Source organism: Lepidothrix coronata, unplaced genomic scaffold, assembly GCF_001604755.1.
Source record: "Lepidothrix coronata isolate B3197 unplaced genomic scaffold, Lepidothrix_coronata-1.0 Scaffold141, whole genome shotgun sequence".
Classification (NCBI taxonomy): Eukaryota; Metazoa; Chordata; class Aves; order Passeriformes; family Pipridae; genus Lepidothrix; species Lepidothrix coronata.
Window position 1 is genome coordinate 1,391,014 of NW_016690321.1, and position 11,627 is coordinate 1,402,640.

Sequence of the window (11,627 nt, forward strand, 5' to 3'; positions counted from 1 at the left end):
ACAGCAGTGTTCCAACAGTGCTGTGGGGGGAAGCTGTTTGTGCAAAGCTCCCGCCCGAAACATTGCACTGCCATGATGCACAGGCAGGATGATATCGGAGTGTTTCATCCCGTGACTCTCAGCCTGCCACTTGTGGTGTGGCAGGTAAAGCATGGGTCCTGGGGACAGGCTGGTCTGTGGGGCTTCAGTGTTGTCCTGGAGGTACCTGTCAGTCGGAGCTGAGCCTCCCTGACCTGTTTAATCCCACCTCCATCATTACAATGTCTTTTTGTATCACTTCTTGCCTGGGGTCTGGGATCTCCTGTGCTGGCACTGTGCAGCACAAAGGCAGCCCCTTCTTCAGGTTAGAGCTCCAACAGGGCAAGAAAGGACAAGGCAGTATTCAGCTTCTCTCTCATTAAGCATGGAGGGAATTATATGCCCAAGAAGGCAGTGGTGATGCTGGATTTGCTGCCCTTCCCTGGTGCAAGATTCAGGACTGTCCAGAGACAACGAGGCTGCAGCCACAGCTCCCATGTGTCACATTGCCCCTTGCCCCAGCCACCCTTGTTCAGGCTGTACAACATGTTAGTGCTGGGCAAGGGGCCCGAAGGCACCTCAGTTTCCCCCACTGTGCTCCTGCTGGAATGGTCCCAGAGCAGGAAAAGCAAATCCTGCCCTTCCGGGGAGGGGAGCTCGGGCAGTGAGGATGAATACCACCTTTATGTGTGGCCTCCGCCAGAGACCAGAGTGGTGGCTGCACATCACCCAGAGAGGTCTGGACTTTGAAGCCCAAACACGGGGCCGGCTAGTGGCTGGCTAAAAATCGTCGCAGCTCTCGGGAGGATGAGTTCCTAAGAGTGCCCCAGTAGCCCCCCACATCGCTCATCCGGCAGCCCCCAGTGCACAACTCCCCTTGGGAGATGCTCTGATGTTCACAAGGGACTGGGACTGTTGCTTTCCCCCCCTTCCCTGCGTGTCCCCTAGCTGTGGGGCTGCAGGAGAGCACCCCACCACCCCGGGGGCTCTGTCACCCCAGCATACACCCCTCCTGCACCCCGAAGTGCCAGCCTGCGGCCTCGCAGCCCCCGCCCAGGCGAGTGGGGATCCCGCGGCAGAGGTGGGGCGTGCTCGGGGGCAGATGGGCAGCGTGGGACGGGTGCCACGCGTGCCCGGCCACCCGCGGCGGCTGCCCGACGGGGAGGGCGGGTGTCCTGCCGCCCCGCGGCGGCGGGGAGCCTGGCAGAGGACTCAGTGAAGGACCTTCTCCGGTTTCCTCGGGAGGCTGTCAGGCGGCGGGGGAGCCGAGCCCCCCGCGCCTCGCTGGCCGCGCCGGCTCCCTCCCTCTCTCCCCCGCACTCCTCCTCCTCCTCCTTCTCCTCCTCCTCCTGCTCCTCCCGCCCTGGTGCGAAGGGCTTTCGCTGCTTCTCTCTTCCCTCTCCTTCCTGTCTCCTCGGCGGACCGCGGTGCCGGGAAGCGCGGGCAGAGGCGCGGGGATGGAGCGGCCGCCGGCTCCCGGCCCGCCCGCCCGCTCCCGCCGCCCGCCGCCGCGTCCCCTCCCCGGCCGGCGGGAGGCGGCGGCTCTCCCATGCCGCCCGCCTCGCCCCTTGCTCTGAATTTCTGCCCGTCGGCCGATCTGGGGAGAGACGGGGAGGGGGTACGTCCCCTCGCACTTTCCTCCCCCTCCACTTCTTTTTTTCCACCCTTTTTTGCCTTCCCTCCATTACGCCCCCCCTCTTCCCCAGCCCGCTTCTCCTCCACCGGGACTGTTCGGCGGCCATGCGGCCGGTCCTGGGCGAGCGACTCTAACTCGCCACCTCGCCCGGATGGCCCCCCGGAGCCGCGGGCGGATGGAGCCGAGCTACGTCGTGGGTATCTGCTGCCTGGTGCTGCTGGAGCCGGGCCGGGTGTGGAGCGGCGAGCCCAGCACCGGGGGGCCCGGGGAGAGCGGGAACAGCAGCCAGGCACCGCCGCCGGAGACCACGGCCCCCGCGCCCACCGGAGCGGCACCACCGGGGGGGGACCGCTGCCGTGGGTACTACGACGTGATGGGGCAGTGGGACCCACCGTTCAACTGCAACGCCGGCATCTACCAGTACTGCTGTGGGACCTGCGGGTACCGCTTCTGCTGTCAGTTCAAGCCCAGGCGGCTGGACCAGAGTGGCTGCTCCAACTACGACACCCCCAACTGGGTCAACACGGGCCAGCCACCTGCCCGGGTGGACGAGACCCCCGAGGACCCCACTCGTGACAAGACCAACATGATCGTCTACATCATCTGTGGCGTGGTGGCCATCATGGTGCTGGTGGGCATCTTCACCAAGCTGGGCCTGGAGAAGGCACAGGGTCCCCAGACAGAGATGACCGTCTCCAGGTAAAGGGGTTCAATACCCCCACCCGCCCCACTCGGTTTCCCCATGGGTGCCAGCTCATGTTCCCAGCCCACTGCGTAGGATGAGCCCTGGCTTCACCTTAGGACTGCCAAGACAGTGAGGTGATCCCCAAACCCCCTGTCCCGGCATGCTGAGACACCAGGGGGTGGGTTGACTGCAGCTCCCCAACCTGTCCTGGCAGGGGGGGCTGCCAGCCAGGACAGCCTCCACAAGTAGGGGTGGTCGTACACCCATCCCCTCCCAAAATGATCTGCTCCATCTCTTGTGGAGGCATGTCCCTGACTCAGGAGTGCCAACCCACCAGCCAGTGGGGTGGGTGACATGAGAACTACAGGATGCGGCTTTCCCCCCCAAAGCAAATCTGTGGTTTCCAATGTCCATGGAAGGTGAGACTGTGGTCTGACTATGTTTGGGGTGACTCTGGACTGCAGTCCCCTTGGTCTCAGCCTTGCTGGCAGTGCAGGGGGAGAGGAGGTGGCAAAGACAGCTCCTCTGTGGCTGCTGCGCCAGCTTGTGTGTGTATGCATGGGTGTGCCCTGCTGTCTGCTTCTGTGCACCAGAGTGGGACATCACCCTTGTGGGGGGGAGTCCACACTCCTTGGAGCTCACTCTCCAGCAGAAAGTTGGGCAGTCTCTTCCTGGACCCCATATCGTGTGGCTCCAGCCCCTGGTTTTTCAGCCCACTCCTGGAGCTGAGCACAGGACTGGCAGGGGGAAGGTCAAGGTGTCAGGCACATCAGGCACATTTTGGCATTGGGGACCCCCTGTGTTTCTCCCAACTCCTGTCCTGCTGCTGTGGCCGTCGGTACATCTTCCTCTCTTCCTACTTGATACACGCTTCTCTCCCCGTTTTGGGGCTCTACTTTGCACCTTCCCAGTGAGGACATTGAGTCTGGAGAGAAACCCATTTTCATGCCATTTTGTTAAGGGATTTTAGCTTTTAAAAAAAGAAAAAGCGGGGCTGGAGGAAATGATGATCACTGGGATCATTAGGGAGCCACCCTGATTGCAACCCCCAGCATGGACACTCTCTCTCCTTCCCCTGGAGCACCCTTTTTTCCCCTGCCTGTTTAGGACTTGGGCAGCCACCGGGTGCTGCACCCCACATCCGAACCCACTGCACTCTATCCCCAGATCCACCCTACTTCTTCTGCCCACCCAGGGGAGCAGAGGCTGGCTACCCTTGCTTGGAGGAGGGTCATATTGAGGAATGGAGGAGGGTCACAGGACCCTCCTGAGACATGTGAGGCAGTTTTGGGGGGATCCGTGCTGTGCCCCCTCCTTGGCAGGGAGCCTGGCTGTGTGCTGCTGCGTGCCCGCGCCTCCCCCCGCGTTGCCTGAGGAAGCGCTGGCACCTTGACAGGATCAATACGGCCTCCGCCAGCCTCCTGACTCCCCTTCCACTCGCCTGCCTCCGCGTCTTTTTTTGGTCGTTCCCCCCCCACCTCCTGGGAATGAGATACTGTGCTTAGGGAGGGGTCAGACCCTGGGACACCCAGACCCGAGTCCTCATCCCCTGCCATGGGGTCTTGCCTTCTCCCATCACCAGACACACTGGTGGAACTGCTGCCACTCACTGTGGGCTGTTTTTCTGTGTGTAGCCTCAATTCTGTGCTGTCAGAGCACAGAATCTCCTTCTTGCTCATACAAGCCTGAATTTTCCCGATAGGTGCCTATTTTCCCTGAAGCTGCAGATCTTTTGGGCACTAGCATATAGATTGGGAGAAGGCGAGTTTTCCTCACGCACCATTGTGGGACAAAATCAGAAGGGCACATTCATTACCAGAGTCAGGAGAGGTCTTGCCATCTTCCATGAAGGCGAGTTTTTCTCATGCACCTTTGTGGGACAAAATCAGAAGGGCACCTTCATCACCGGAGTCAGGAGAGGTCTTGCCATCTTCCATGACCTGTGTCCTTCTGTGTAAGCCATAAGCGCCTTCGGTTCCACAGGGTTGGTGACTGGCAAGCCCTGGCAGGGCAGGAGTGGTGCATCAGGTGCAGAGCCCCAGGAACCAGGCAAGGCACCAGGCTGACATGACCTCCCTGGTGCTGGGCTGATGGAGACAGTGCCAGAGGCGGGGTACATGGCATAGGCATCCAAAAAAGGGACGCTGTCACCTCCATTCCATTGTGAGCCTGGGGATCTGGCACAATACATTTTGTCTTGGTGCCTCTGAGAGAGCAGGGCTATTTCTACCTGCCTTGTCCCTGTACCCACACATGGCCCAAGGGGTGGGCAGTACCACCACGCCTCTCTCCCGGCGCCTCAGGTAGGAGCTTCTCATTTGCTCCTTGGGCACCGCATCATGGCCTTGGGCCAGGTCCCTGTTGCACAGTCGTCTTGGTTTCCATTCCTATCCCTCCCTCCCACCAGGGTTTTTTCCGCTCCTGGGGAGCACTGAGTGCTGCCCTGGGTGGCTCCCACCCCTGCTGGCTCCCACCCCAAGGTTTCTCTCTTGGGGGGAAAGGTCAACTACTTCTGCATCTCCAGATGTTGTTTGTCATGGTTCTGGTCCTGGTCCAAATCCAGGAAGAGTGACCAGGTGCAGGAAGTCCACTAGCTCCTCCCTCATGGATACACCTGAGTCTGTATCTAGCTTGTCCTGAGACCCTCACGCCTTGGCCACCTCCAACATCTCACAGATTTGGGTACTGGTCTACCCAGGGAAGTGGGTGCTCTAGTGACTGCAGCTACCTGATTTGTCCTCCCCTCCTCATCCGCCTTCCTCCTGCAGGGCCTTATGGCAGCTCCTGCACTCCCCTCTCCTTCCTGCTCAGCTCACGTTTGGCATCCATCCCCAGCACTCGCTTAGCCTGGCCAAACCCTGTGTTGAGTCAAGAACACCTGCCTGTGTTTTTCTTCAGTCCCCGGATCTCCGGGGACGTTGGGTCCTTGGGGGCTGCAAGGATTTGTTTGTGCCCATTGCACAAGAGCAGGCACGTGCCCCAGACCTCTCCCAAAAACCTCCTGGGAGGGGATTGCAAGATTATAGCTGGGGCGGACATCCCTACGGCAAGAGTTGGGCAAAGAGTAGGCCCCTGGGGAGTAGTGAGGATTCTGGAGAGGGGCAAAACAGCCATCAGGAGCAGGTGCCCTGACAGCTGCAGTAGGTGAGTGTGCAGTGCTGGCTTTTCGCTCTTTAGGTCTCCCCATGCTATTTGGGGTTCCCCAAACTTGGCCCCACTGTACATCCAACTGCACTGGGTATTTCTCTGACAATGCTCAAGTCCATGGCCATGCCTGCAGTCAATCAGTCAATGCCAATGGTAGCATGTGGTGGCGAAGACCTACAAAAAGTGTTTGCAGGCGGTATGGTGTGCTGCCCTGGCTCTTTGAGGGATGAGAGGGGATCCAGCTCAGCAGGGAGGAAGACCTGGAGCCCTGTTCCTAGACTGAACTCTAGGGAGGCTCACTTCCACCACTCAATTCTTTGCCCAAGCTCCATTACTCCACGCTGCAACTCCAGTTTTGCAAAGACACCTTGCTACACCCTACGCCTTCCTGAGCATCCCTAAGAGTCCCAGCCCTACTGCGCAGGTGTCCCACGGTGTCCATTCTGCTCAGTTGCATAGATGGGCACCTCTTGCCCTGAGCAGACACACCATAAGCCGTGGGAAATGTCCCCACCTCAGGAGGTGAGGATTACGCTCTCACTGGGCATGGAGGTGGTGTGGCCGGCCGGGATGCCAGCCCAGCTGCAGCTGTGATGTGCTGTGTGTCTCCTGCAATGCTGCACCTCTGCTCCAAACCTCATCACCCTGCTCGTCCAGTGGCTGCCACCTTCTGTGTCCCTTCCAGGGGTTCACTCCAGCTCAGGGCAACATCACTTCATCCATCACTCCATCATCTGTCTTCTCTTCTGCAGGCTGCGCTCGTCTCCTCACTTCACTCCCTGTCCCCTTGCAGGGACTTGCAGCCTCTCTCCTGTTGGGCTTGCCACATGTGGGGCTTGGGCCTCCCAAAAGTGGGTCAGCCCCCGGACTGAGGTGTTCTGCCAGATCCTGGGTCCTGCTCCCACACGGGAACCTCCCCTGAGGATGGCTCAGGAGCACTGAATGCTGCATGCGTGGCTCCTGCCGTGGAGCTGTCTTGGCCTCCATCTTCACTGCTCCTGGCTCTGCCTCTGTGCATGGTCTCAGGGCTCGCACCAAGATGGTTTGGGGCATCTTTGTTGTACCCATTGGCAGAACTAGGCTTGCCATGGAGGTGGCTGCATGCATGCCCACCAAGTTGACGCTGTGCTCAGGCAAGCTGGGTGGCCGGCGACCCTCACACATGGCCTCACGTACTCCACATCTGTGGCTATGGTGGTGGATGGAGGCCTCAGTGGTGCTGTTCATTTGTGCTTTTTGCAGACAAGCAGTGTAGGTCTAAAGCCACATCTGCTCTCCGTTCCCTTCCTCCACCTGCACCCCAGAGCCATTTTGGTGCCACAGACCACCAGGTGACCTAGGGAGATGTGGCCTAAGCTTCCCCAAGCCCTCCAGCCACAGGACCAGACTGAGGCTCATAAAACTCCCAAAACCCTGTTTGGTGAGACAGCAGCTCCTCAGGATGGTGTCACCCTCTGTGTCCACCTCCCCTGCACTGCACCACCTGGGGATGAGCCAGGGAGGGCGTGCAGCCCCAGAGAGACCTACTGGCACCCATAGCCTATGGCACCACTTCTGGTGCAAGGGCAGGGTGAATCCGGGTGTTGCTGGTGCTGAGGGCTCATGAGCGTTTCTCACCATGGCAGAGTAGCTCATTAAGAGCTGCTCGTGCTGTTGTTAATCGTTATTATCTGCACGCCCTGGGTGGTCAGCACAGAGGGCAGGTTTATGAGAAAGAGCATTGATGGATTTATCTGGAGAGGAAGTCAGAGATAAAGGATTGCTCAAGCTTCATAAATAGACCCGAGGAAAAGAAAAAATAATTTAAAAAATAGGTCAAATCGCATTGAACTTCCCATTGAAACAATCCTGTTTGAGCGCTGGCCCTGGGGACAGGCAAGAGCAGGCAGCATCCAGTGGGGAGGGGGCCAGCGTGCAGTGCACCCCGGGGAAGGTGGGAGCTGACAGGGCAGCAGCTCCCTGTGTTGACAGCCTACACCCATGGCCTTGGGGGACCTGCCTCCCCCCTGCCCTGCCTGGGCATAGCCCACTGCCCACCCATGCATGTGCCCAGAGTTTCTTTGGGCCTGGCCTGGACCCTAGTTGAGTCAGTCCCCTGCAGGAGGGGACCTGGGGAGGTGCAGGATTTGAATAGCTGCAGGATGGAGGTGGCAGAGCCTCCTCAGGCAGCCTGGTCAAGCGCTTAACTACTGTCGCAGGAAAAAAGGTTGTTTCTTCTGTTTAAACAGGATTTTCTGTGTTTCTTTTGCCCCTGTCATCTCTTGTCAGCCTGGCACTGTCCTTGTTGCACCCTCCCTTCAAATACTCACCTACATTGATAAGATCCCCCAGAGCCTTCTCTTCTCTGGGCTGAACAGTCCCAGCTCTCTCAGCCTCTCCTCATATAAAAGATGCTCCAATCCCATCTTTGTGGCCCTTCCCTGGACTCTCTCCCTTATGTCCATGTCTAGCTTGTACTTAGGAGCCCAGAGCTGGAGCCAGCACTTCAGGTGTGGCCTCACCAGTGCTGTGCAGAGGATCACCCTCCTCAGACCTACTGGCAACACTTTGCCAAATGCAGCCCAGGACACCATGCAGCGCCTTTGTCCCAAAAACACACTGCTGGCTCATAGTCAACTTGGTGTCCACCAGGATCCCCAAGTCCTTTTCCACCAAGCTGCCTTCCAGCTGTCAGCTGCCAGGGTTTGTTCCTCCCTCATTTCAATTTGTTCTGCTCCATGACTGTCCTCTTGGCCCATTTGGAGATGAAGTGATCCCAGAGGGGTTGCTACCCCAAGCTTCCCAAGAACGATGTGAAATTAACCCAAAGGGCAAGTGACCTTCCCTTGTAGCTTTGCTCTTGCCATCGCCCTGTGATACTGACTGGAGCCAAACTGAGAGGGAAAATGAGGGGCCCCACAAGCATACACACCCCTGGGCACAACACATTGATTTCCCTCTTGTTCTAACTGCCTTTCCTGGAAATTCCCTGTACCACATTCTCTAGGTTTTTGAGCACTCTGGTGCCATGAGCTGACACATCTACCAAGTCAGGATTATTCCCCGCTTCCTCTCCCATTTGCACTTATGCATGTTGAGTTTAATCTGCTGTTTTATCATCCAACCACTTGCTAACCGTCAGCTCCTGCCACAGCTCCCAGTGTGCGTCTATGAGCCAGCCAGAGCCTTCGAGGCGTGAGGCACGCTGACAGTGAGCTGGGGATTAGGGAGCCAAAAAAAGCCCCAAGTGGACACCCCTGCACTCTTGCAGTCACCCAGGGATGGTCAAGGCAGGGGCAATGACATGTCTTCTCATACAAAGTCCCACACCAGCAGGAGCATCCCAACCTGTCCTGAGACTTGCTGCCAAAGGCTGCAGTGGCAGGTGGGTATGCCCTGCTACGGCACTGCTGCTGTGCTCCCTCTATCACTGCTGGTGTATTTTTCTCTGGCATCACTGGTGTGCCCCACTCTGGCACCACTGCTGTACCCCACTCTGGCATGGCCAGCATGCCTTGCTCTCACATTGCCAGCACACTGTGGTGGGACTGCAGCATCTCCGTCCATGAATGTTAAACGAAATAGGGCTCTATCTTATGTAATGGTGTTTAATGTTTAATGCTGTTACTTACAAGGAGGGTGTTATGCACAGACGGTGCCTGCGCCAGAGGCTGCCGCTAGTTCATCCCCTTCCCCGAAAGGGTGCAAGTGGCCTCTCTAATCCCTTCCTCAGGGTCTTCTATGTTTCAAAGGGACTTGAGTGGAGGTGTTGCTTCCTCTCCCCACGCATACCAGGCTCTCACTCCAGAGGAGCATCCCCAAAGTGTTGCTCCAGCTGCCAACAGATCAGGTTCCTCTGTCTCAGTGCATCAGACCCTTGAACCCCGCTCCAAGCCGTGCATCTCCCTCACCACCCTCACCCACTGACAACCCTGGCTCTGGGAGGGCTCAGCCCCAGTCTGATCCCAATTAACTGTTCAGGTGGGGCTCACTAGCCCACCCGAAAAAGCTGGGTTAGGACCCTGGGTGCATCCTGGCTCCCGGCAGCCATTTCCTAGCCCCAGGCTGCCCGGCTCTGCCTCCAAAGAGCACGATTCAGGGCCGGGATGCATTAGGGAACCCAGGGGAACAGGGTATTGCTCTAACAGCCCTTTCATCCCTTTCCCAGGACACTGACAGATCTGCTGAAGCAGCCAGGCCAGAGCCCCTCTGAGAACATGGACAGCCTCATGGGGGGTGTGCAGGTCCCACTGGGCGAGGGGCTGGCCCGGGGCCCCCCCAGAAACAGCACAGGTAAGGTGCTAGTGTGGTGGGGAAAAATAAGTTCCCTTGGGTGGATAAAGGCAGCAGGAGGGTACAGCCTGTGGCTGAGCCCCCACCTGCCTCTGCCCCTCCAGACAAGCCGCCCTTGAACAATGCGGTGGCCATTGCTCCCTCACTGGGGCGGCCCCACAGCCACAGCAAGCGCCTGCCGCTGGCCAGCAGCCTGGCCCTGTCAGCCTCAGACTACACTTCCTACACCACCCTCAAGGTTGGAGGTGAGTGCTGCTGTCGCGTGGGGTGGGATGGTGGCAGGGGGACCCAGCAAGACGAGTGGGGAGGGGCATGGGGCTCATAGGGGAGCATGGACAGGACAAGCCTCCCAGTTTCCCAGGGCTCCCGGGGTGGCTGCTCATAGCAGAAACTCTGTGGCTCCTCCACTGTTCCACCAACCTGCTGTGCTGCCCAGTCGGTCAGTGTCTAGGGTCTCCCATGGATCCAGTGCACTTCCCAGCCACCCAGGATCCCACATAGACCTGAAGCACTGCCCACCCCATCAGACCTCAGGATCCACATGGACACACCGCACTCCCCAGCCAGTTCATTGCTGAGATTCCCCTCCAGTCCCCAGCCCATCAGTACCCAGGATACCTCCCACAGCCCCATCCCAGCCTTCCCAACCAGTGTACCCTCCCTGGTCCCCCCAAACCAGCAGAAGTGGGTGTCCCTGCAGGGGTGACACCCCACCCCTGTCCCCACAGAGAGCGCCTCCGAGGACTTCTGCAGGCGATTCGGGGGGTTGGAGACACCCCCCGCCAGCACACTGCCCTTCCCACCCACCGAGACACCAGTGCTGCCCAAGGGCTGCCCCCTGCCCAAGGCCAAGGGCCCCAAGCTGCCAGGGAGCCTGGTCTTCCCAGGGGGCTGGGAGGGGGCCCCCCATCGTGGCCCCCACCGGCCAGGCCTGGCCACCCTGCGCCCCGAGGGGCCACCTGAGGCCTTCGGCCCCTCCACGCCACTGTACAGCCAGCACCCCCGGCACCTCGCCACCAACAGCAAGACTGAGGTCACCGTCTGACGACCAGCACTGCCAGGGGCTGGGGCTGCCCCCTCACCTGGGTGTTGCTGCCCTCGGGGGCAGCCCACTAGAGCAAAGCATCGTAGGACCTACGTAAACTGCGACGCTGGCCAGAAGGGGAGATGCGCCGTCCTTCCTCCCCTCCAGGGATGGCGACTGCTGGCTGCACTTCACCATCGAGGAGGCATTGGGGTCTCATCCAGGCAACAAGTTTCAGCCATTCTCAGCCCGCCCCATGAAGAGGCTGAGCTGGGAGCACACTGACAGAGCAGTACCCTGCTCAAGGGACAGGGGCCAATGCTGGACAGACTGGGAACACATCCTGCTTGGGCCAGGCACCCCGAACCTAGCTGCAGTGAGCAGGTGGGGGGAAGAGCAATGGACTCAAAGCACCAGCCCGGTGCTGCCAGTAAAGCCCAGCAGCCCCTTTCCCTCCCCAGCCTCCCCTTTCCCACTGCCCCAGCCTCCACCTTGTCAATAAATAATACATTAAACCATATGGCCTTGGTATGGTTTGGCTGGGGAATTCCACACTGCTCCCAAAACCCCACCACCTTCCCCAGGGGCAGCAGAGTGCAAAGCCCACTCCCACAGGGCCTGGGGAACCCCCCCAATAGGGGACATGGTGGGAACACAGCTTCCAGGCCTAACCACAAAACCCTTTGAGCTGCTACACAAAAACGAGATCTCCTCTGTCTGAAGTTTAATGGTTCTGACAGAGTTTTACCAGGGGGAGCAGGGAAACAAAGAGAGGGAGTGAAAGGACATTATTCTAAACCAAGGTCAGCTAACAGCTTTCATCCCATAGAGATGCTCCTAAAATT

The 11,627-nt window shown here is 59.0% G+C and overlaps 1 protein-coding gene across 2 annotated transcripts; it reads left to right on the forward strand.

Moving 5' to 3' along the window:
• The first annotated feature begins 1,577 nt into the window (after positions 1 to 1,577).
• SHISA8 (shisa family member 8) lies at positions 1,578 to 10,933 on the forward strand. Of its 2 annotated transcripts, none has more exons than XM_017827574.1 (4): positions 1,578 to 2,353; positions 9,634 to 9,758; positions 9,863 to 10,003; positions 10,487 to 10,933. In XM_017827574.1, exons 1-4 carry the CDS (start codon positions 1,806 to 1,808, stop codon positions 10,801 to 10,803), a joined length of 1,131 nt encoding a protein of 376 aa, XP_017683063.1. In that variant the 5' UTR covers positions 1,578 to 1,805; the 3' UTR covers positions 10,804 to 10,933. The 2 variants fall into 2 exon arrangements, with proteins under 2 accessions (XP_017683063.1, XP_017683064.1); XM_017827575.1 differs by having other exon boundaries at positions 10,752 to 10,933.
• The last annotated feature ends 694 nt before the right edge of the window (positions 10,934 to 11,627 follow it).

What these genes read in the sequence shown, in the direction of transcription:
- SHISA8 (XM_017827574.1), top strand. Translation starts at nt 1,806, where the DNA reads ATGGCCCCCCGGAGCCGCGGGCGGATGGAGCCGAGCTACGTCGTGGGT. An exon ending in ACAGAGATGACCGTCTCCAG is followed by an intron (nt 2,354 to 9,633) that starts GTAAAGGGGTTC and finishes TCCCTTTCCCAG; the next exon opens with GACACTGACAGATCTGCTGA. An exon ending in CCCCCCCAGAAACAGCACAG is followed by an intron (nt 9,759 to 9,862) that starts GTAAGGTGCTAG and finishes CTGCCCCTCCAG; the next exon opens with ACAAGCCGCCCTTGAACAAT.